Source organism: Haliotis rubra, unplaced genomic scaffold (assembly GCF_003918875.1).
Source record: "Haliotis rubra isolate DU_JTF1 unplaced genomic scaffold, ASM391887v1 Scf558, whole genome shotgun sequence".
NCBI classification, from domain to species: Eukaryota; Metazoa; Mollusca; class Gastropoda; order Lepetellida; family Haliotidae; genus Haliotis; species Haliotis rubra.
Window position 1 is genome coordinate 533,431 of NW_025767255.1, and position 26,596 is coordinate 560,026.

The 26,596-nt window shown below is 39.8% G+C and overlaps 2 protein-coding genes across 2 annotated transcripts in view; both read right to left on the reverse strand.

The window, feature by feature from the left end:
- Nucleotides 1–11,849, reverse strand: part of LOC124253888 (fibrillin-1-like) — a 102,244-nt gene extending 90,395 nt beyond the window's left edge. The window contains exons 1-2 of the mRNA XM_046687742.1: nucleotides 11,729–11,849; nucleotides 72–251 (exon numbers count right to left, since the gene is read on the reverse strand). Of these exons, the coding sequence (XP_046543698.1) occupies nucleotides 72–251; nucleotides 11,729–11,849 (301 nt within the window). The remainder of the gene's footprint in view (nucleotides 1–71; nucleotides 252–11,728) is intronic.
- Nucleotides 11,850–19,073: 7,224 nt separating this feature from the next.
- LOC124253889 overlaps nucleotides 19,074–26,596 on the reverse strand; it is a 104,255-nt gene continuing 96,732 nt past the window's right edge. Inside the window, exons 48-52 of the mRNA XM_046687743.1 lie at nucleotides 25,668–25,839; nucleotides 24,395–24,646; nucleotides 23,467–23,647; nucleotides 21,754–22,111; nucleotides 19,074–19,819 (exon numbers count right to left, since the gene is read on the reverse strand). Of these exons, the coding sequence (XP_046543699.1) occupies nucleotides 23,502–23,647; nucleotides 24,395–24,646; nucleotides 25,668–25,839 (570 nt within the window). The 3' untranslated portion in view covers nucleotides 19,074–19,819; nucleotides 21,754–22,111; nucleotides 23,467–23,501. The remainder of the gene's footprint in view (nucleotides 19,820–21,753; nucleotides 22,112–23,466; nucleotides 23,648–24,394; nucleotides 24,647–25,667; nucleotides 25,840–26,596) is intronic.

The window sequence follows — 26,596 nt, forward strand, 5'->3', positions numbered from 1 at the left end:
ATGATAGAAACTAAGTAAAACATAGCACTTGTCATTTATAGCCTCACGATGAGAGTGTGAATCTGACTTACCGACACAAACAGGAGGTAGAATCGTCCATTTCCCAGTTGTGGGGTCACACCCGCCGTGGGTGAGGCCATAGGCGAAGAAGCTCTTGTCGCAGATGTACTCAAGGAGCAGTCCATCTCCCCACACCACGACTTGGCCGTTCCGGATCTGACCCGGTTTCTTGCACTTCTTCCAGCTCTTTTCTGTTGACATGCGCAGTAGGTCATAAAGATGGTACCACTGTGGTATAACGTTTATCTAACACATTGAGTACAGGATGACGAGGGCATGCGTCAAAACTCAAAACTTTTGAATGCAAAAACATAATTCGGGCCATGTGGAAGGACAGCAATATAAAAACCTTAAAATGAATACTGATATCCATTATGAATGTTACAGGAACTTTAAATGTTACTTAACTCAGTACTGAAAATACTTGGTTTGTACAAACATTTGAGCTGTCATAAGTATGTAAACATGGGCCACTAACTACATGTAAGTAATAATGTATAACGGTTTTTATTATGGCCACTAACTACATGTAAGTAATATGTATACATTTACACGGTATCTTTTTATAAGTCTGTAAATGCATGTTATTTCACAGAAAAAATTAGTTCATAGTAAATAATGTGAAAAGGAACCCTGAGATTATTCTAGACTTGCATAGTTTGTATGACAGACTATTTAAAACGTGTTATTTATAATTAGTATCTATTTTTATAAGTCTGTAAATGCATGTTATATTCACATGTTTTTATAAGTCTTAAGTTGCGTGTTAGTAAAGTATGTCAATATATATGTTATGTAAAAAGAAACTCTAGGATCTTGTTATTTCTAGACTTGCATGGGCTTTCTTGTATACCACATATAATTGTTTCAGGGTTTAGTATGTCACAGACTTCTTTAAAAGACGTGTTATTTATAATTAGTATGTCACAGTACATGTTTTTATAAGTCTGTAAATGCGTGTTATGTAATTAGTATACCACAGTATATGTTATTTGTAAAAGACGTATTATTAATGATTAGTATGTCACAGTATATGTTTTTGTAAGTCTGTAAATATAACTCTGTTATCTGTTTTGAGTATGTAACCATGTGTCTTTATCGTAGGTCTGTGAAACATGTTTTGTAATGGACTTTTACTAATTATTAGTGTATGTATTATAATGGTGTGTAATGACGTGTTTATTATAATATTTTTAGACTATCGGGTATCATTTGACTAGACTGGAGGAGAGAGAGAAGACTTGAAATGCATGTACAGACATACTCTAAAGACGACATCAATATTTTTGTAACATTCCAGTATTAGTCCTTGAACTTCTTTATCATTGTTTCCCTTAACCGCATTCCATGTCCTTTTCCTAAAGTAGATTAATGTTGCGTCGTTTCTAAATACTATAGGCGACATGCATGTCTACCCTACATCCGGGCCACCGACTTGCCCGCCGGCCATGGCAGCTGCAACGAGTACGTCGAAACCTACACCTACAACAATAAGGACCCGTTTGTTGTCACACAACTACACTGTGTGTCATCCTCTGTCTCGTGGTACTACAAGAAATCTCTTTTAGTAGATCCCACTTAACTGTACGAGTCCAACTATATCAACTATATAATAAGCATGAGTTTATCATCCAAAACTCTGTTCCACTGGAGAAAATTGCTTGCGTGAGATCAAACGATATCTCGTATGAGATACGATATGTACGTTTTGACAGTAGAATTTGTACAATGCCCTGGCATCATCAATTACATGACTCACAAAGCTATCACGTCATATACTTGATGACGTCACAATGCTATGACATCGCTGCACTGCACGTCTAATGGCAGAACCGTGTTCAGAGATGTACATTTGTGCATTCAAAACTAATGAAGAGTGATTTTTAATGATAAATAGAATATCACCCTCGTGTCTACAGATATCAAATATATCAACACTCGTTGATAAAGTAAAACTATCCTAGAAAGCCTCGGATATGTGTAACTTTATCAACTCGTGTTGATATATTTGATATCAGTATACACGAGGGTGAGATTATCTATTTATCAAGCACGATGAAATAATGATCATAACAGGTTTTCGCAAAAAGCAAAGTAAAACTGAAGTACTGTTCGAAACTGTGTTAACTCACAGGTACGTGAACGCTTTAATCACCTGCCTACCTCACCGCCCCTACATACACCAGACTACTCAGAGGAATACATGTCGATTAAACCACTAGGGAAAGTTATGCCAATTGTTCTTGGAAGTGTTTTATTAGCATAACTGAATAACTGCCTAGGCCAATTATTTTTAATTTAAAAACAATGAAATTGTACTTATTTTGATAATCTTCATCATGCCTAATACATTACACGCGTATTTAATAAGTATGCCCTCGTGGTGTAAGCCGTTTAATCGCCCTCACTACGGTAGTTACTTAAAAAACTCTGCTCGGGCTAAAGTCCTCGCAGAGTTTATTTAGATAACTACCTTGTAACGGTGATTAACCTGTACATACACTGGAATAAAATGTCGAAAACATGGAAACTCCTCTCACACTGTACTGACTGCGAGGTGACTATTCCTCGTCTCATTCTGGCAATGCCTCACACAGGCAAGGTAAGAACAAGTGACATGAGTTAACGGTATGAGTGAAGGTAAGAACAAAGTGACATGAGTTAACGGTATGACGAGGCCGGGAATCTAACCTCCGAACTTCCCCTCTCCGGGAATTGACTCTATCCACTAAACCACTGAGGCGGTAATATATATCATAGTGAGTGAGTGAGTCTGAGGATGATCAGTCTCCAGTACTGCACATTGTTGAGTGAGTGAGTATGGTTTTACGTCGCCTTTAGCAATATTCCAGCAATATCACGGCGGGGGACACCAGGGCTTCACACATTGTACTCATGTGGGGAATTGAACCCGGTTGGTTCCTGTTGGCATAACTCCTCATCCCACTGCTGGGTGTTACCTCACCCGACTATTGGAATCACCTCTCATCCCACTATTGGCATTACCTCACCCCTGTTGGTATAACCTCATCCCACTATTGGCATTAATTCACCCCACTATTGGCAATACTCTCATCCCACTATTGGCATCACTTCATCCGACTATTGGCATACCACCCCCACTCATATTGCATTACCTCTCACCCTCACCATTGGCATTACTCTGTCCCACCATTGGCATTACCTCACCCCCACTATTTGCATTTCACTCACCCCACTATTAGCATGCACTTCACCCGACTGTTGGTATTACCTCAACACACTGCTGGCATTACCTCACCCCACGTTGGCATTACCTCACCCCACTGTTGGCATAACCTCATCCCACCTGGCATTACCTCACCTGACTACGGAAATTACTCCCATCCCACTATTGGCATTACCTCTACCTAACTATTGGCATTACCCCTCCTCACCTCACTATTGGCATTACCTCACCCCCACTATTGGCATCACTTCATCCGACTATTACATTAATTTCACCCACTATTAGCATTACTCTTCCCAATTATTGCATCACCTAACCTCCCACTATTGGCATTACCTCACCCCACTATTGGCATTACTCATCATCCCACTATTGGCATTACCTCACCCCCACTATTGGTATTACCTCATCCCAGCACTATTGGTGCATTAGCTCACCCCTACTATTGGCATGACTCCTCTACCCTAATTGTTGGTATTACCCTCATCCCACTATTGGCATCACCTCACCCCACTACGGGCATTACCCCACCGCACTACTGGGCATTACCTCATCACACTATTGGCATTAATTTCACCCCATCATTACATTACTCTCCCTCATCCCACTATATCATTTCATCCCACCATTGGCATTATTACCTCACCCCACTGTTGGTATTACCTCACCCAATGTTCCTAATATCTTACCCCACTAGTGATATTACCACACCCCACTGTTGGCATTACCACACCCCACTATTGGTATTACCTCACCCGACTATTGGTATTACCTCACCCGACTATTGGCATTACCTCATCCCACTATTGGTATTACCTCATCCCACTATTGGTATTACCTCACCCAACTATTGGGTTTAACCTCACCCCACTGTTCGCATTACCTCACCCTACTATTGGTATGATCTCACCCAAATATTGGTATTACCTCACCCCACTATTGGTATTACCTCACCCCACTATTGGTATTACCTCAACCAACCATTGGTATCACCTCACCCAACTATTGGCATTACCTCACCCCACTATTGGTATTACCTCACCCAACTATTGGTATTACCGCTCCTTACTATTGGTATTACCTCACCCCACTGTTGGTATTACCTCACCCACTGTTGTTATATCTTACCCCACTATTGATATTACCTCACCCAACTATTGGTATTACCTGACCCAACTATTGGTATGACCTGAACCAAATGTTGGTATTACCTCACCCAACTATTGATATTACCTCACCCAACTATTGGTATTACCTCACCAAACTGTGGGTATTCCCCACCCCTCTATTGGTATTATCTCACCCCACTGTTGGTATTACCTCACCCCACTATTGGTATTATCTCACACCTCTATTGGTATTACCTCACCCAACTATTGGTATTACCTCACCAAACTATTGGTATTACCTCACCCAACTATTGGTATTACCTCACCCAACTATTGGTATTACCTCACCCAACTATTGGTATTACCTCACCCAACTATTGGTATTATCTCAAAGCTCTATTGATATTACCTCACCAAACTATTGGTATTACCTCACCCAACTATTGGTATTACCTCACCCAACTATTGGCATTACCTCAACCAACTATTGGTATTACTTCACCCAACTATTGGTATTACTTCACCCAACTATTGGTATTACCTCACCCAACTATTGGTATTTTCTCACCCCTCTATTGGTATTACCTCACCCCACTATTGGTATTACCTCTCCCAACTATTGGTATAACCTCACCCAACTATTGGTATTACCTCACCCAACTATTGGTATTACCGCACCCAACTATTGGTATTACCGCACCCAACCATTGGCATTACCGCAAGAATGCGTCATCTGTAACGTCTTCTAAGAAGTGGACAAACAAGTGGACAAATGGCTACCTCGGAGGCCATATTGGAAACCCTAAACAAAAGATGTTTGTGTAATGAAATATACTACCCATAAAAACTTTAGACTCACTAGTGTAAATGTAGCCACTTACTTCAGTCAACTGTTCTAAATAAGATTTTGCAAAATATTCTATACTGTTTAAAGGTACTGTTTACATATGAACTGATGTATTGTAAAACACATTCGTAACGTTGGAAAGATTATTGTCATGAGTTCAATAAATGAACTCAGTGAATATTGGCGAATTCTTAACAAACCTTTACACCAAAACGCAGCTGGGCACATGCACAATATTTGCACATGCTTTTCAGCAATTTAATGCATGGTCCTCGAGCAATTCATCTGCATAAATTTTGCAGTTATCCCCAAAGTTAGTGGAGAAATTCATCTTCGATGTAACCACACATTTATGCATAACATATAGTGAGTGTTTTAAGTGAGTCTAAACTTTTGATGGGTAGTATTATATAACGATGCATTACACAAACAGTGGTAAGGCAGACTTGATCCAGGTGAACGTAAACGTTAATGAGTGACTAATGTTAAGACTGGATGAGACGAACAATGTTACAAACACACATTACTAACAGTATGATTTACAGAAGGTGAGGTCAGGTGAAATTGTGTTCAAGATTATTGCACTTTGTGCATGGATGTGTGCACCCCCAACGATCGTGAAGGGAACTGAACGCGTTTGCAAACATCGGTTAAGCATAGCCTTTGCTGTATTTCTGGAGTTCTAAGCATTTATTTCAAAACATCATCGATGTTCTATTAACGATGACACCAAACAGCTTTGTCGCTCGCTATATATCGTTACTCGCTAAACTATTGATAGCCGTCAGAAAGGTTACAAAGAAACTATGCCCTAAACAAAGCCATAAAATGGAATGCATTCTTCGCCAATTCCCCAAAAACATTTACCACTCGAGATATGTTAAAGACTTTGCATTTAAAGTACTTGAACGAAGTATGAAGCTTCAATAATTTACCGGTATAAACTTGTTAGCACTCTGGTATATCCCACAATCTTAATATGTATAAACCAGAGTCCCATACAGAGAGGCAAGTATACACCAGGGTCATAATGATAAAACAAGAGACAAGTATAAACCAGAGTCATAATGATTTACACGAGAGGCAAGTATAAACCAGAGTCATAATGATTTACAAGAGAGACAAGTATAAACCAGAGTCATAATGATTTACAAGAGAGGCAAGTATAAACCAGAGTCATAATGATTTACAAGAGAGACAAGTATAAACCAGAGTCATAATGATTTACAAGAGAGACAAGTATAAACCAGAGTCATAATGATTTACAAGAGAGGCAAAAAGTATAAACCAGAGTCATAATGATTTACAAGAGAGACAAGTATAAACCAGAGTCATAATGATTTACAAGAGACAAGTATAAACCAGAGTCATAATGATTTACAAGAGAGGCAAGTATAAACCAGAGTCATAATGATTTACAAGAGACAAGTATAAACCAGAGTCATAATGATTTACAAGAGAGAGACAAGTATAAACCAGAGTCATAATGATTTACAAGAGACAAGTATAAACCAGAGTCATAATGATTTACAAAGAGAGGCAAGTATAAACCAGAGTCATAATGATTTACAAGAGAGACAAGTATAAACCAGAGTCATAATGATTTACAAGAGAGGCAAGTATAAACCAGAGTCATAATGATTTACAAGAGAGACAAGTATAAACCAGAGTCATAATGATTTACAAGAGAGACAAGTATAAACCAGAGTCATAATGATTTACAAGAGACAAGTATAAACCAGAGTCATAATGATTTACAAGAGAGGCAAGTATAAACCAGAGTCATAATGATTTACAAGAGAGACAAGTATAAACCAGAGTCATAATGATTTACAAGAGACAAGTATAAACCAGAGTCATAATGATTTACAAGAGAGGCAAGTATAAACCAGAGTCATAATGATTTACAAGAGAGGCAAGTATAAACCAGAGTCATAATGATTTACAAGAGAGACAAGTATAAACCAGAGTCATAATGATTTACAAGAGAGACAAGTATAAACCAGAGTCATAATGATTTACAAGAGAGGCAAGTATAAACCAGAGTCATAATGATTTACAAGAGAGGCAAGTATAAACCAGAGTCATAATGATTTACAAGAGAGGCAAGTATAAGCCAGGGTCATAATGATTTACAAGAGAGGCATGTATAAACCAGAGTCATAATGATTTACAAGAGAGACAAGTATAAGCCAGAGTCATAATGATTTACAAGAGAGACAAGTATAAACCAGAGTCATAATGATTTACAAGAGAGGCAAGTATAAACCAGGGTCATAATGATTTACAAGAGAGACAAGTATAAACCAGGGTCATAATGATTTACAAGAGAGGCAAGTATAAGCCAGGGTCATAATGATTTACAAGAGAGGCAAGTATAAACCAGAGTCATAATGATTTACAAGAGAGGCAAGTATAAACCAGAGTCATAATGATTTACAAGAGAGGCAAGTATAAACCAGAGTCATAATGATTTACAAGAGAGGCAAGTATAAACCAGAGTCATAATGATTTACAAGAGAGGCAAGTATAAACCAGAGTCATAATGATTTACAAGAGAGACAAGTATAAACCAGAGTCATAATGATTTACAAGAGAGACAAGTATAAACCAGAGTCATAATGATTTACAAGAGAAGCAAAGTATAAACCAGAGTCATAATGATTTACAAGAGAGGCAAGTATAAACCAGAGTCATAATGATTTACAAGAGAGGCAAGTATGAACCAGGGTCATAATGATTTACAAGAGAGGCAAGTATAAACCAGAGTCATAATGATTTACAAGAGAGGCAAGTATAAACCAGAGTCATAATGATTTACAAGAGAGACAAGTATAAACCAGAGTCATAATGATTTACAAGAGAGGCAAGTATAAACCAGGGTCATAATGATTTACAATGAGAGGCATGTACATGTATAAACCAGAGTCATAATGATTTACAAGAGAGGCAAGTATAAACCAGGGTCATAATGATTTACAAGAGAGGCAAGTATAAACCAGGGTCATAATGATTTACAAGAGAGGCAAGTATAAATCAGAGTCATAATGATTTACAAGAGAGACAAGTATAAACCAGAGTCATAATGATTTACAAGAAGAAGCAAGTATAAACCAGAGTCATAATGATTTACACAAGAGAGGCAAGTATAAACCAGAGTCATAATGATTTACAAGAAGAGGCAAGTATAAACCAGAGTCATAATGATTTACAAGAGAGACAAGTATAAACCAGAGTCATAATGATTTACAAGAGAAGCAAGTATAAACCAGAGTCATAATGATTTACAAGAGAGGCAAGTATAAACCAGAGTCATAATGATTTACAAGAGAGGCAAGTATAAACCAGGGTCATAATGATTTACAAGAGAGACAAGTATAAACCAGAGTCATAATGATTTACAAGAGAGGCAAGTATAAACCAGAGTCATAATGATTTACAAGAGAGGCAAGTATAAACCAGAGTCATAATGATTTACAAGAGAGGCAAGTATAAACCAGAGTCATAATGATTTACAAGAGAGACAAGTATAAACCAGAGTCATAATGATTTACAAAGAGAAGCAAGTATAAACCAGAGTCATAATGATTTACAAGAGAGGCAAGTATAAACCAGAGTCATAATGATTTACAAGAGAGGCAAGTATGAACCAGGGTCATAATGATTTACAAGAGAGACAAGTATAAACCAGAGTCATAATGATTTACAAGAGAGGCAAGTATAAACCAGAGTCATAATGATTTACAAGAGAGACAAGTATAAACCAGAGTCATAATGATTTACAAGAGAGGCAAGTATAAACCAGGGTGATAATGATTTACAATGAGAGGCATGTACATGTATAAACCAGAGTCATAATGATTTACAAGAGAGGCAAGTATAAACCAGGGTCATAATGATTTACAAGAGAGGCAAGTATAAATCAGGGTCATAATGATTTACAAGAGAGGCAAGTATAAATCAGAGTCATAATGATTTACAAGAGAGACAAGTATAAACCAGAGTCATAATGATTTACAAAAGAAGCAAGTATAAACCAGAGTCATAATGATTTACAAGAGAGGCAAGTATAAACCAGAGTCATAATGATTTACAAGAAAGGCAAGTATAAACCAGAGTCATAATGATTTACAAGAGAGACAAGTATAAACCAGAGTCATAATGATTTACAAGAGAGGCAAGTATAAACCAGAGTCATAATGATTTACAAGAGAGGCAAGTATAAACCAGAGTCATAATGATTTACAAGAGAGGCAAGTATAAACCAGAGTCATAATGATTTACAAGAGAGACAAGTATAAACCAGAGTCATAATGATTTACAAGAGAGGCAAGTATAAACCAGAGTCATAATGATTTACAAGAGAGGCAAGTATAAACCAGAGTCATAATGATTTACAAGAGAGGCAAGTATAAACCAGAGTCATAATGATTTACAAGAGAGACAAGTATAAACCAGAGTCATAATGATTTACAAGAGAGGCAAGTATAAACCAGGGTCATAATGATTTACAATGAGAGGCATGTACATGTATAAACCAGAGTCATAATGATTTACAAGAGAGGCAAGTATAAACCAGGGTCATAATGATTTACAATGAGAGGCATGTATAAACCAGCTATAATAAGAAAACAAGTCACAATTAAACAGAGTCAGACGTATAAACCCTGGTCTGCCCGCACCCAAACTTGCTGCTTTCACCCAAATGACAAAGTTTACGATATGAATAACTTGGCGATATCCCCCAATCATGCCCATACGTCGTGACATAACATTGTTTATTATGGCGTTAAACCCAACTCACTAATCACAATCGTTATTGATTATAAGACAACTTCAGTAACACCCGTACCCGGATACACACTATCGCGTCGACCTGTCGAGTCAAGACGATAAGGGTCCGGAGAAGTTCATGTTACATGGTTATGTAAGTTGTGTGTATAGACAGGACATATACATATCAGATATACATATTTCGTATGGATAGGATTCCTGGAAATCCTTCATATACAGCCGGGCTGTAGCTCTATTGCACAGAATGTGTCTTGACCGCATTTCGGAGAAGTGTACAAGGAGAATTGACATACCCCTACCTTCTTAAGTTTACGCGAATGTGTGTACGTGTGTGCGCGTGCGCGTCCGCGTGGTTCTCTCTAGACTAACGCTTAGTCTCTGAATATATATAATTTTGATAGTAACAAACAAACCCATTTAAATTGAAAAGGAGCCCCAAGGCAGACCAGATATTTAGACTTGAGGAAATCTAGACTTGCTTCATTTAGGGCTTTAGCACTGCAGAGAGGGCAAGGCAAAAGGGAAAATAATGTGGTTCAGGGACTGTGAGACAGATTATAGGTTCTCTCCTACTTTTAAGGTTTGAGCGAGCGATTATTGATCACTGGCGGTATCATGAACTGTTTTAAACTCCGAATTTATCTACAAGAATTTAGGTTCATATGTTATTTCCTGCTTCAGCCCATTGTCCGGTTACTAGTATTTGATTGCTTGTGATGAGAGAGGAGCAGGTTGGCTGGGATGGGGAACGGCTCTACATACGAGGGAACAGTACTGATAACTTTGGATTCCACTGAAATATTGATTATACCGTCAAAATATAAACTACCTTAATTTATTTATACATATTTGTTGTATTTGACTTTCTCGAAGGAATTCAGCGTAAGACTTGCCCCTCATCTTGTCATATGCTTGAAATAGGCGACGGTATGGATCGGGAGATTGTAACCGGATGTTGTATGTTGCCCATTATATGAATCACTGGCTTGTCTGGTTCAGACTTAGGGAACCCGTTACTTTGGACTATTAATGTATGTGGCGTTCATCAACAGTACAAACCTCAGACATAGCTTAGTACAGATATATGGTCTCTGCTCAGTACAACATTATGTGGATATTTTATGACTGCTTTAAACAGAAGAACTCAGTTTTCAAAAACTTGGTGCGTTTTTTTTTCTTACATCACGTAATATCTTTATATCAAATACACCGTAAGTGTAACTCTTCCCTTTTCTATTTTATGTGCAAATTAACCGGATCTTTTTGTCACACGTTATAAATAGGTTCCTTAAAGACCGGTTCAACTGAATCCCACGAGGTCACGTTGACCTGGTGAGAAAATTCCACGTGGATGGTTCCGAACACATGTAAACCGGATATTGCGGGGCACGTTTACAGTGAAATACGATTCAGCTTACATTGTTCTGTTACACAGGTGTACAGCGGACAATTGACAGGATATATTGAAATTCCCGCTCGAATAATGCCGTTTCCACCTTTAAAACGATACCACTAGCGGAATTCGTTTAAGAAAAAATACAAGAAAGACTTATTTAACCTCAAATCCTGCAACCGTCTGGTGGTTATTTCATACAAGCCTATATTTTATTTTAACGCATGCATGTGCTTTGTGAAAAAGGTACATCATAAGTATATTTCACACATATAATGACATGATTGTAGATAATTATATATGATTATTCGTCGTACCTGCTTCTTTTCCTTTGTCCGGAGGTTTGGCAAATAAATCCTTGTAGTGAATAAACGACTGAGAGTGTAGACTCAGCGAAATAACGATGCAGGCAATGAACTGGTAACGCCCCATTTCCATGCTGAAATTGATGCCGGACAGAAAGACCCAGCGTCTCTTGTTACATCTGACAGGGGACTGGGTTTGGGGGAGGGGGGTGATGCCGCGTTCTCTCCATCCTCCGATTGTTTCAGGCGATTCTTACATAACATTTCCCATTAAGCCGGCCTCGGATGTAGATTTGGGCCAGAGACAATGTGTACGATCAAAGTTTGGGGATAGCTTCAAGAGGGCATGAAAGAATTGTTTATATTTTCTTGATTTGGAAATAGCTAGCATATGTGCTAAACTGCATATTTGTTCTTGGTGTAGAGAATTCTTGTTTAGGAAATCACGTACACTTTATAACATACTTGGAAGTGAGACTGCCAGATCATTCCGTGAACGTAGACGCTATCAGGGAGGATTTAAAAATATGGAGGGTGGGATTGAGGACATAATGTGTGTGTGCATGCGTGCGTGCGTGTCTTCTGTGTATGTGGTCTATGTGTCTTCTGTGTACATGTGTGTATTCTGTGTGTGTGTTTTCTGTGTTCTATGCGTTTATTATATGTGTGTTTTCTGTGTTCTATGCCATGCGTGTAGTCTGTTTGTGTTCTATGTGTGTGTCTTCTGTGTGTCTCTTTGTGTCTGTTCTGTGTGTCTTCTTTCCCTCTCTCTCTCTCTTCTTTCTTTGTGGGTGGTATATGTGGTATATTTTATTCACATTGATTACACAGTAAATTACGATTGTAATGAAGTGCAAGAGTCCACTAAGTGTAGTTACAAGCGTTGTCCGTTATATGCCTCACGTCTATAAGACAGAACGTTGCATCCTAGACTAACAGCTAATCTCTGAAATGAACATATTTTTCAGAAAAAAAGTTTTAAATTAACATAAAATACTATAAAAAGGAGCCCAGAGACGTTTTTCATCCTCATCAATGTTCCAGCTCATTTTTACTTTGAGATGCAAAACCTTCAAAATCCTCCCCTCCTCACCACCAGTGTAACAATGAAACAGTAAAGAAAACGCAGGGAATATGTTAGTGTTTAGGGCTGTAGTGTAATCACACATGTTGCTTGGCTGGAGTGAAAGGACAGGTAGAAGCAGAGGGTCTTGGCCCAGTGTGGGGCCTTGGGGTTTGCCGGGGGAGGCTCCCCATGAGTTACAGTGAGATCAGATAATTGTGCTCGCTTGTGAATTCACCCAATTGGTACAGACCCTGAAATATTGGAAATCTAGACTTGCCACACATTCTCGACCCATTCTAGACCTGCATGGGCTGCATTGGGTATATTTGTTTCAGGGTTTCTGCGACAGACTAGTTGCATCTGACAGTTAGTTATAATTATTAAGCGTGTGTGTATGTATGTATGTGTGTGTGTGCGCGTGCGTGCGTGTGTTGGGAGGGAGCGCGCACAAATTCTGCAAACTCCCTCTCCAACATTTAAGGTTTGGGCGATCGACCACGTGAACACTGGTGATATCTTGAACTGTATTAAACTACGAATTTATCAACAAGAATTACAAGTTGGCTTCAATATCATTCCCTGCATCAGTCCATTATCCGCTTATCTGATTGCTTGTGAAGCGTCCTCTATAAACTTCAAAATGTAACGTTAATGTCCATAATCTTTACACTACACAACCTCTCACTCAGTATCCGTTATTAGATATTTAAAGAACAGGATGTATTATTTAATCATGCTTTTTCAACCACATTCATTGAAAAATGCTGCTTAATTTTTTCGATTGTTCTTGACGTCACACAACAGTCATTTGATACAATACACATGTTTGAGTCAGCTGATGAATGGGTTGAGTTTCATATAACTTTGTACAATATTCCAGCTTTATCACGTCTTTACGTGGGTGGAAAGCCTGATTTAATGCAAGTTTCAGATGTTTACAATTTCGGTAAAACGGAAGAGTTTGGATATGGTACTGACAAACCAAGAAACATCACCGAGTCACATTTGGATTCGAACCCACATCAGGTTCCTGGCGCGTCCAAGGTACGCACCCCTGCATAGCACCTAATCTATATGTATTATTTCACGAAGCCTACACTTTTGATATCACTTAATTATTTTGTTATATTTATAATACTGGTGAATTGTTTGTATTCATGAATGGAATTTGTATTATTTGTATTATTAATTTCCCCTTTCACAACCAATGCCCCCACCCTCAAAATTAGGTGCGGTGGGGTAGTCTAGTGGTTAAAGCGTTCGCTCGTCACGCCGAAGACCCAGGTTCGATTCCGATGGGTACAATGTGTGAAGTCCATTTCTAGTATCCCCCGCCGTGATATTGCTGGAATGTTGCTAAAAGCGACGTAAACCTAAACTCACTCACTCCCTCCCTCAAAATTCCTGCAAAGGGAGAGGACTTGCGTGGGATGTCATTAATCTGTCATTGTTTTTTGTCGCTGATAAGGAACCTTAATGCCTTGAACATCAGGTACAGTATACGTTTTACATAACCGGCACAGCCGGGAGGAATGTTGGTGACGTAATTAAGAGACTAGTTGGCATAGATACATTGTCTGCGATGCTACATAATTTTACCAAACCTCACGGATACAGACAATGATATATGTACGTAGTTGACACTTTTCTGGGAAGTGTTCCGTCAGAAAATCGGGACAGCCTTTAAACTGAAAAAAATCCCATCGCCGTGGGCTGCCTCATTTGAGTCATGGTGCATGCAGGTATTCACGGCGAGAACAAGTTTATAGAATGAACTACCTGAGCGGATCGTAAAGTATTACTGCACGAGCCATCTGTCACATTTCACAGTAAAATGGCAGAGATTTCACTAAAATGTTTGGAATAGGTTCATATTTAGAGGAATTCTGAAATATTGTGATTAGTAGCGTAAAGGCATAAGTGATGACCGTGAGTACGAGGGTAGCCTTGGCTGATAATCTGAGTCGGTCGATGAGACAAATCTCAGGGGTCAAGTTGTCAAGATATTTTTATCAGCCTGTAACTTGAATACTATTGGTTGGATTGGTTATTCAAAAATAGTGCCTATCCTCTTTGTGTATATTTTTATTAAAAGTCACAATTCCCATTTCTAGTACTTGGGACAATTTCCCACGGTATATGGGTAAATGAACTGATGGATTGTTTGGCTAGGAACAACTCCGAGGTCACGGTCGGGGGTGTTAGGGAGCCTTGTTCATATTTTGTTGGGGTTTTGTTTCGCTTGGCGTCTAAATTATAGTAAGTGTTTGTAACAATACAAAGTGAAAAAAATGAATGTAGTACACATGCTGCGAAAGTTGTTTTCTGTCAAAACTTCGATTGTTCTTTCGATTGTTATTTTATGGATAAGGTAATATAGACACCATGTTCTACCCCGTCATGACCTTGACAAGAGTATGTCCTTATCAACCCATGCTTGTCGTAAGAGGCGACATACAGGATCGGGTGGTCAGGCTCGCAGACTTGGATTGATGCACGTCATCGTATCCCACTTCAGTAGATCGAAAATGCCAGTCACTGGATTGTCTGGCCCAGACTCGATTATTAACAGACCGCAGCCATGTAGATGGAATATAGCTGAGGGTAGCGTTCAACAACAAGCGAAAGGTTTTAGACTTGATATGAGAATGTACTGGCATACCACGGCGTGTGTATGTGCGTGCCAACGCGTCAGTGGGTTAAATATTTTGTATTCATCCGTGTGTGTTTGTGGACGTGTTCATAGTTCATGTGTGTTTGACTGTGTATGTGTGTTTTATACATGATATATTTATCTGAGCATGTGTGTTTGTTCGCGCGTCATTGTTTAGTTTGTGTGACAGCTGAATATCCAATCACGAGTTGACAAAGATTTTCATCCTCTAAAATCTTGCCCAATGATGTCAACAAGAAACATGATCTCTAATTTATTTTAGTTTCATGCAGCTCCGGGGAGGAGCGATTGGGTACCTAGTGGTTAATAGGGATGGGACGGGTATGTGTTGGAAGATTATACCTGCATTTACTTACCCGAATCGGAATCGAGTACCCGTAAATGTAAGGAATAAAGCGCTTAACCAGGAGACTGAATATCCAATCACGAGTTGACCCTGGTTTAACCAGGAGACTAAATGATGTCAATAAGACACTGAAACTGAACATGGGCTATTTATTTTACGTCTGTTTAACCAGGGAGACTATATGTGTTGTAGATTATCCCTGGTTTAACCAGGGAGACTATATGTGTTGTAGATTATCCCTGGTTTAACCAGGGAGACTATATGTGTTGTAGATTATCCCTGGTTTAACCAGGGAGACTATATGTGTTGTAGATTATCCCTGGTTTAACCAGGAGACTATATGTGTTGTAGATTATCCCTGGTTTAACCATGTGGGAGATTATCCCTGGTTTAACCAGGGGAGACTATATGTGTTGTAGATTATCCCTGGTTTAACCAGGGGAGACTATGTGTGTTGTAGATTATCCCTGGTTTAACCAGGGAGACTATATGTGTTGTAGATTATCCCTGGTTTAACCAGGGAGACTATATGTGTTGTAGATTATCCCTGGTTTAACCAGGGGAGACTATATATGTTGTAGATTATCCCTGGTTTAACCAGGGGAGACTATATGTGTTGTAGATTATCCCTGGTTTAACCAGGGAGACTATATGTGTTGTAGATTATCCCTGGTTTAACCAGGGAGACTATATGTGTTGTAGATTATCCCTGGTTTAACCAGGGAGACTATATGTGTTGTAGATTATCCCTGGTTTAACCAGGGAGACTATATGTGTTGTAGATTATCCCTGGTTTAACCAATATAGAGAGTAACACCATTGCCGCTGTTTAACCAGGGAGACTATATGTGTTGTAGATTATCCCTGGTTTAACCAGGGAGACTATATGTGTTGTAGATTATCCCTGGTTTAACCAGGGAGACTATATGTGTTGTAGATTATCCCTGGTTTAACCAGGGAGACTTTATGTGTTGTAGATTATACCTGGTTTAACCAATATAGAGAGTAACACCATTGCCCCTGTTTAACTAGGGAGACTATATGTGTTGTAGATTATCCCTGGTTTAACCAGGGAGACTATATGTGTTGTAGATTATACCTGGTTTAACCAGGGAGACTATATGTGTTGTAGATTATCCCTGGTTTAACCAGGGAGACTATATGTGTTGTAGATTATCCCTGGTTTAACACAATATAGAGAGTAACACCACTGCCGCTGTTACTGTAACTTGACACCTCACTGCTCATGCTCAGATACATTACAGTCGTTAATAATGACCTCCATTAATCGGACAATGCCAATGATGCAAATGTGTCTTACGTCAATAATTAAAATGAAAAGTTATTATCTACCCTTGCCATTACAGAGTTCTCTCCTTTTCCGAGTACTCGATTCCTAGAAATAGGACTCAATTCCAGCTGTACCCGACCCGGATTCGAGTACCCGAATACCCGTCCCAGCCCTAGTGGTTAAAGCATTCGCTCGTCACGCCCAAAACCCGGGTTCGAGTCCCCACATGGATACAATATGTGAAGCCCATTTCTGGTGTCCCCATCGTGATATTGCTGGAATATTGCTGAAAGTGGCGTAAAACCAAACTCACTCACTCACGCTCTATCCACTGTAGGCAGTCGATCCACTGGACAATGACTGAATATCTGGCTTGTCCATGGGAGGCAACTATGCACGGCACCTTACACAAGTGTACCACTCCTGCCTATACTTGGTTCACAATGCTGAGCCAGCTGGAAATGTTGGGGAGCTATGATGTAGTGTCTCAGGAATCTTAGTGGGTTAAAGTGCATCCTAGTTCTGACATCCAAACTAAATCCATGTCATGTTTCCCTATCACCAATGGAGGACCAGGTAGGGAACAACAACACAAAGTGTATAGCAACCCTGATGACAAAGGTAGGTGCTAATATCAATCATTGGTTTATCAAAAATACACACCAACAACAACAAAATTCCATGTACTTAAGGTCAGCTTTTTATTCCACATGATAAAAACATACAATTTCTAGTTGGAATAATTTATTATTTACAATTATGATTATCATGAAACTGATTATATGGTCATATCTGTCGGTCACAAAGTGTATGTAAAGTTTTCATGAACATAGGATATTTGTTAATACAAATTGACCTTAAACAATATTAATCTGGCATGTACAAATATGAATTTACAAAGAATGATCTGTGAATGACAGCTGATTCAGTAGGGACTGACTAGGTTACTGGAATGGGGAGATGGGGTTGGGGTTACGGGTGGTGGTTGTGGCTACGACTTATTTTCAGACAGAATAAATTTTTAGTCAGTGCTTGAACACATACAATTTTCTTTGACAGAACTGTTTTTAATCCAACAACACATTATGCTTCAGAGCAACATTTCCAACGAACAATTCATTTTTGGGATAAAATCAAAATCAAATTACTTTCTTTTTCTTTTGGGGGGAACAGATTATGTTTTCCAAAAGCCCCAACCAAAATAATAAAGTGTGTGACCAAAACAGCACCTGGTTATTACATTTTACTGCTAACAATAAGAGTTACTGGGTTTCCTGAGAGAGATTGTGAAAATCTGTAAGAAACAACATGATATGTACAATTTTTATGCTTTGTTTCAGAACATCAATTATTCCAAATAAAACTGAATTAGGGAAAAAATTGAAATGAATGGGAACAAAATTCATTTTGGGTGATTGTATTCCCATTAAGTGAAATGAAGAAAGCACAAGAGTTTTCTTCAGTGTTCATTACAAATGGTAAAAAATATGGGGTCCTCCCATAAGAACTACATCCAATAAGAACTACAGCTTAAAACAACACATGTTATGGTCCAGTGCAAAGATTAACTACCTGCTGTCACCTGCGTCTGCGTAATGGATTTGCCCAACAGAAAACAAATAAAACATATATAACATTTTTGCTGCGGCAGTTCATGATGGTTTGTATTTCACCTTTACTCAATATACCTTTACCTTTACTCCAATATACCTTTACCTTTACTCTAATATACCTTTACCTTTACTCCAATATACCTTTACTCCAATATACCTTTACCTTTACTCCAATATACCTTCACCTTTACTCCAATATACCTTTACCTTTACTCCAATATACCTTTACCTTTACTCCAATATACCTTTACCTTTACTCCAATATACCTTTACCTTTACTCCAATATACCTTTACTCCAATATACCTTTACCTTTACTCCAATATACCTTCACCTACTCAATATACCTTTACCTTTACTAATATACATTCTACATATGAATACATTTACTAACTACAGCATACCCTTCTCTCTTGTCCTTTACTTTCTGGTTATTAGATTACCTTTACAATAACATAATTACTGGTCTGTAGTTCATCTCGGAGAGCTGATGGGCTGCACTCATTACATGCCATGGGGGTGCCTCTACTCAGATAATGAATCCCTAATTAATCCCTGTACTTAATTTGGGATGTAGTTCAAATGGGATGTAGTTCTTATGGGAGTAAACCAAAAATACATAGGTCACTTATCATTGGTATCTTGGCATACATCTTGTTAGTTTGTCATTGGTAGAAGTACAAGACTGAAATTAGAGTTGATTTTTTTGTTTTTTCCTAACCACCTTCACAGAATTTTACACAACATATTTCAAAACAAATAATAACACAATATTGAAAACCATTTCTTCTGAGATATACTCAAGAGAAGCCAGACATTATCTGTTTATATGTCCTGCATTATCTGGTATTATTTGCCAATCTTGACACCCTATTTTAATATTTTGCAGATTTATCTTTTGTGTTGATGGTGCATTAGGCCGTGGTTTCATGTGCACTAGCTTTGTCGTACAAGGAGTTAGAGAAGCCCATTCCAGAGTCGTAGGTGAAGTTGTAGCCTTCTTGCTTCTTCCGTATCACGAAGTAGGCGATGCCGGCTGCAGTCAGAGCCAACACAATGATACTGAGCACTATTGCAGCAATTCCTCCAGAGCCCACTGCAGGTCCAGAAGAGCCTGAAAAAATGCACCTCCACCATGACAACAGACCCACTGAAGCTCCAATAGATCCTAAAAAGATACACCACAACAACAAAGCCACTGAACGTCCAGTAGAACCTGAAAAGATACACCTCCGCCATGACGACTGAAATAATACACCTCCGCCAAGACGACAGACCACTGAGGGTCCAACAGAGCCTAAGAAGATACACCACAACAACAAAGCCACTGAACGTCCAGTAGAACCTGAAATAATACACCACCACCATGACAACAGACCACTGATGGTCCAATAGATCCTAAAAAGATACACCACAATGACAAAGCCACTGAACGTCCAGTAGAACCTGAAAAAATACACCACTACCATGACAACAGACCACTGAGGGTCCAGTAGATCCTAAAAAGATACACCACAATAACAAAGCCACTGAACGTCCAGTAGAACCTGAAATAATACACCACCACCATGACGACAGACCACTGAGTGTCCAATAGATCCTAAAAAGATACACCACAATGACAAAGCCACTGAACGTCCAGTAGAACCTGAAATAATACACCACCACCATGACGACAGACCACTGATGGTCCAATAGATCCTAAAAAGATACACCACAATGACAAAGCCACTGAACGTCCAGTAGAACCTGAAATAATACACCACCACCATGACGACAGACCACTGAGGGTCCAATAGATCCTAAAAAGATACACCACAACATCAAAGCCACTGAACGTCCAGTAGAACCTGAAATAATACACCACCACCATGACGACAGACCACTGAGTGTCCAATAGATCCTAAAAAGATACACCACAATGACAAAGCCACTGAACGTCCAGTAGAACCTGAAATAATACACCACCACCATGACGACAGACCACTGAGGGTCCAATAGATCCTAAAAAGATACACCACAATGACAAAGCCACTGAACGTCCAGTAGAACCTGAAATAATACACCTCCGCCATGACGACAGACCACTGAGGGTACAATAGATCCTAAAAAGATACACCACAATGACAAAGCCACTGAATGTCCAGTAGAACCTAAAATAATACACCTCCCCATGACAACAGACCACTGATGGTCCAATAGATCCTAAAAAGATACACCACAATGACAAAGCCACTGAATGTCCAGTAGAACCTGAAATAATACACCACCACCATGACGACAGACCACTGAGGGTCCAATAGATCCTAAAAAGATACACCACAACAACAAAGCCACTGAACGTCCAGTAGAACCTGAAAAAATACATCTCCACCATGACGACAGACCACTGAGGGTCCAATAGATCCTAAAAAGATACACCACAATGACAAAGCCACTGAACGTCCAGTAGAACCTGAAAAAATTCACCTCCGCCATGACGACAGACCACTGAGGGTCCAATAGATCCTAAAAAGATACACCACAATGACAAAGCCACTGAACGTCCAGTAGACCCTGAAATAATACACCCCCACCATGACAACAGACCCACTGAAGCTCCAATAGATCCTAAAAAGATACACCACAATGACAAAGCCACTGAACGTCCAGTAGAACCTGAAATAATACATCTCCGCCATGACAACAGACCACTGAGGGTCCAATAGATCCTAAATAGATACACCACAATGACAAAGCCACTGAACGTCCAGTAGAACCTGAAATAATACGCCACTACCATGACAAAAGACCACTGATGGTTCAACAGAGCTTGAAAAAATACACCACCACCAGAAGTGCTAAACAAAAACAATCTTAATAGGTATCCTCACTATGTAGCCAAAATATGTCACCTTGACCTATGACTTACCTTGAAAGAAACCTTCCCAAATTGACTCCCCATCCAAGGGAACTTTTAACATAAATCTTCTTTGTGATCTTCATAAATTCTGATTTTGTGACTTTTTGAAAAGTTAGGCCTTGGTAAAATTATGGAAAAGTTCCTACCCGGTTTATTCTTGTCCGATTGACTGCTCTCTGTAGTAGGGCCTGTTGATGGTGCAGCTGATGGCATCGTGACTGGCCTGGGAGATGGGCCTTGTGTTGGGGCAGATGTCACTTTAACTGGAGGCACCCTGGCAGTTGTGACCTTGACTGGTTGTGGTTTGGCAGTTGTGACCTTGGCTGTAGATGTCTTGACACTTGGCTGTAGATGGCTTGACTGTAGATGGCTTGACACTTGTGACCTTGACTGTAGGTGTTATCAGAGTTGGCATCCGCTGTGGAGGGAGGGTTGCTGGCGGTGGACCTGTTACTGGTCCCTCTGGAGGGATGGACGGGAAGTTCTGCATGCTGGTGTCTTGGACTGAAAGAGAATCGTGTGGAATTCAGACCTGATTAATACCTAAAAGCTCATCTAGTCTAGTCTTGAAACAGCTTGTTGCCCTCATTTTAAGATAAGCGTTACCATGTCATGGCAAAGTCCAGGGTTTGATTCCCTATGAATTCTCACACGCAAAGTAGCCTGGAAAAATATTTCAGGCAAGTAATTGTGTGGTTTAGGATTTCACAAATTCAAACGATGATGAAAATGTTTCAGGAAAGTAAACTGTTGGGATAAACTGTAGATTGTGGCAAAAGAATCACTCCACATCTGTAAAGAAATGCCTTGAAATGTGACAATGTTATGTTTCGAGGGCTGTTCGAGGGAGAAGAGCCAATCCATGATAAAATAAAACCCTTTTACACCCTGGAACTATATATATACTAGTATTTCTGAACATGTTGTCATTTAAGTATATTGATGGATGAATCTCTTGAAAGATATATTTGTAAATAAGGCCGAATTGTGTCATCAGACAAGGCAAAACTGTGTAAACTGCAGTCCTCCAGTGTTGTAGAAACGTATATATAGGATGTCTATACTGGCATTTCAGGGAAATCATTACCAAAATATGAACTGGTGAACAACATAGTGAAAAGTTTTTGTTTGTTTAACTTCTTTGAGTGAAATTTTAGTTGGGAAGTTGGGAAGTACAATATAGAACAAACTTTATGGATAACAACTTCCTTTATTCGTGAGTGCGACGTTTCGATACAGATTCTTGTACCGTTGTCAAGCATAATGCTTGACAACGGTACAAAATCTTCGTAATCTGCGACGTTTGATACAGATTCTTGTACGTTGTCAAGCATAATGCTTGACAACGGTACAAGAATCTGTGTAGAAACGTCGCACTCACGAATAAAGGAAGTTGTTATCCATAAAGTTTGTTCTATATTTTGTTTGTTTGTTCTTATATAAAATATACTTGTATTTTCATTACATATAAATACTGGTTGTCATCTCGAGAGAAAATATGCTGTCTGTGCTGAGGAAATACTTCAGAATATCTTTGTGGAAGAGACAATCCTGTGGTTCCTGTATGTTTATTTGTTGTCTAACACAGCATCCAGCAGTATTCCAGCTAAACGGTAAATAATTGAGACCAAACAATCCAGTGATCAACAGCATAAGCATCGATCTACCCAATTGGGATACGATGACATGTGTCAACCAAGTCAGCAAGCCTGACCACTCGATCCCGTTATTTGCCTCTAATGACAAGCATGGGTTGCTGAAGACCAATTCTAACCCAGATCTTCAGGTTCTGTGGTTCTTGACACACAAAGGATCGTCACCAAATGCCATGTTTCAGGATATTCTTCATAGGGACCTACCTTGTGGTTTCTCACAGACGAATCCCCTAAAGGAGTCACAGCTGACATCGTTCCACAGAGCTGTCTGGGCAAACAGTTCCACACAGTGCTCCTGGTTCCCCGCCGGGATCCGTACTGGACGGCTCGTTGGGTGCCCAATTGGTAAACTGTACTGGGCTGTTGTCACGCCAAGCAAAACCATCTGACATGAAAGTATATATTATTTAATTAATGACAGTATACTGACACGTCAACATTCAATAAAGACCAGATCACAAGATACAGTGTTCATTCGAGCATTTCTAAAAAGTGAGACCATGGCCCACCAGCTCTCAGTTTATGCGGGTGATTTAGAAAATATTGTGGGTCATGTCAAATTGCAGTGACCTTTTAGCCATACACTATACTAGTTATTACTAGTATGGGTTCACTTCCTTTTTTTTAAAACTTTAAAACCAGATGAGGTCAACACGGCAAACCAATGACGTACTGGAGTTTTGCTCAAGTTGCCAAGCGAAAACAAATTTGTGATGTGTTTCAGATTTACATTCATGGATGCGCCAACACAAACCTGTACAGTGCGCAATGCTGAATATTAGTCCGCAAATGGCACAAGGGTGTAGCCTAGAATGAACACTGAAGACATACAAGAATTTGTTGTTATCTTTTCACAGAAATATGTTTTAACCTATCATCCAGCAATGTTCTATATGGTCCCATGTCTTTTTGTTTGAAAGTTGTCTTGCCTTTGCATGTGTTTGTGTCATCTGTCTTGGACCACTGTAGCAGGATATGCTGACCGTTTCCCAACTGCCACTATCATCACTGTTTGACAGTGATTCATGATCATGTGTTCAGAATGTAGTCAGAGTTCTTCAGTCAGCTTTCAGTGAGGATGTTTCATGTGGAAAGGGTTTGGCGCCTATATTTACAGCTGTGTGGCACTTACAATCAGTGGACTTGTGGAGTCCGATCCACACACTTGTTGAAGTCTGTATTTCGATGCGAGAGTACAGATACTGGTTGGTGGTGTTGTCATGGACGGCCACCAGGTGCCCTCCATGCTCCTCGCACTGGAACTCGGCGTCTGGGAAATTGAGCTGCTTGGAGCCCTGGAAATAGTAGCAGCTGAAACCGAAGGCCTCCCACCCATCTCCAGGACACTGACCGTTTGGCGGCGGTGGCGTGAACAACGGTTTGGCTGGGAATAAGACAGGAGATGTTATTGTCAACAACAGAGGTCATGGGTGACATTGCCAGGATGAGATCAAACCATGTCACTGAAGGCAGTGTCTGACATGTAGGGGTGTGCTTTACAGGGGTGTAAGGGTGTTGTTAGATGCAGGGGTGTCAGGGTTGTGGGGTGTAAAGGTCTAGGGGTGTTGGGGAGTGGGACATAGGGTGTATGGGTGTTTGAGTGTTGGGACATAGGTGTAGGGGAGTCAGGTGCAGTGGTGTTGGGGCACAGGGTGTACGGGTGTTGAATGTGTGTGTGTTGTGTGTGTGTGTGTGGGGTGTGTGTTTCGGTGTCAGGGCATAGGGTGTACAGGTGTTGAGGGGAGGGGGGGATTTCGGTATCAGGGCATAGGGTGTACAGGTGTTTGAGAGTTGGGACAGATGCAGTGGTGTAGGGGTGTTGCGGCACAGGATGTAAGGGTGTTGAGTGGGAGGTGTTTGGGGCACAGGGTGTCAGGGGTGTTTGGGTATAGGGTGTCAGGTGTTGGGGCATAGGGTGTAAGGGTGTCGGGGTATAGGGTGTCAGGTGTGGGGGTGTTGGGGCACAGGGTGTAAGGGTGTTGAGTGGGAGGTGTTTGGGAGTTGGGGCATAGGGTGTAAGGGTGTAAGGGTGTCAGGTGTGGGTGTGGGGGGTGTTTGTCGTGGATTCCTTGAGGTTGCTGCTACTGTATTTTGGTATAGGGAATCATTAAATCTAAAACTTTTAACTTAAGTGTCAGCAAAAGCAATTTTTGACATTCATTTCCAGGGTGTGAGGATGAATGCTGCTGGAATCACTTGACAAAGTGTCACAGTATGGACAATTAGATGTCGGATAAACAAACTTAAAAATCAACTTTTGAACAATGATTTTCAGTAGTAGTGACCTTCCCAATACAGACTGTTGCTCATACTGCCCCAGGCATAAAACAACATTCACCCATTCATTGGGTGGTCGCTTTCAGTTGTGTTTGCAATTACTTCCTGCTCAACAACTGAACATTTACCTGTTGTAATTCTGCAAGTGAACCTCAGTGTCTTTGAGCAGTTGTCATCAGTCCAAGTTCCTGTTGTGGCGTTGAATGACACGCAGCCTCCCTGCGGTCCATACGAGGGTTCGTTGACCCCCCAGTTGGTGTACAACACAGGCACAGAGGCAGGCCATACATACTTTCCTGTCTGGAGAAAATGAACAATATTCAATTTGACATTGTCGTATGGGATTTCCACATTAGAACTGGTCACAAGCAGCCTACGCCAACCATTACAAGGGACTTCAAGGATTGTGTCATCGGGTTCAGTAAACATCTAGGACTGATGCACAAAATCAAAGAGCTTCATAGAAGAAAGGGGTGGGCATGTTGGTGTTAGTGTTTATTTGTGACATGAAAGGATTGTGTGGTTGGGCTCAGTAATCATCTACGACTGCTGCACAAAAACAAAGAGTTCCATACAAACTGGGTGTGTGGGGTGTATTTATTTGATATACATGCAAACTAAATAACTTTACCCAAATTAATTTTGTGTTGCTTGCATTCAAAAATGTGTAAGTGAGTGAGTGAATTAAGTTTTACGCTGCACTCAGCAAAATTACAGGTGTATGGCAGAGGTCTGTAAATAACCGAGTCGGGACCAGACAATCCAGTGTTAACAACATGAGCATCGATCTATGCAATTGGGATATGATCACATGTGTCAACCAAGTCAGCGAGCCTGACCACCCGAATCTTCACGGGCCCCAAAATACATTTATGTGTAAGGAAATTCAATAAGCCATAACGACACCGTATTAACCCAATGTAGTTTTTTCAGCCTGTTTCCATGTATGTCTTTTCTGTCATAGAAATTTTAAGACTGAATGAACTGTGCTGTCTAAGACTGAATGCATGTATCATATACTACCCATCAAAAGTTTAGACTCACTAGTGTAAATGTA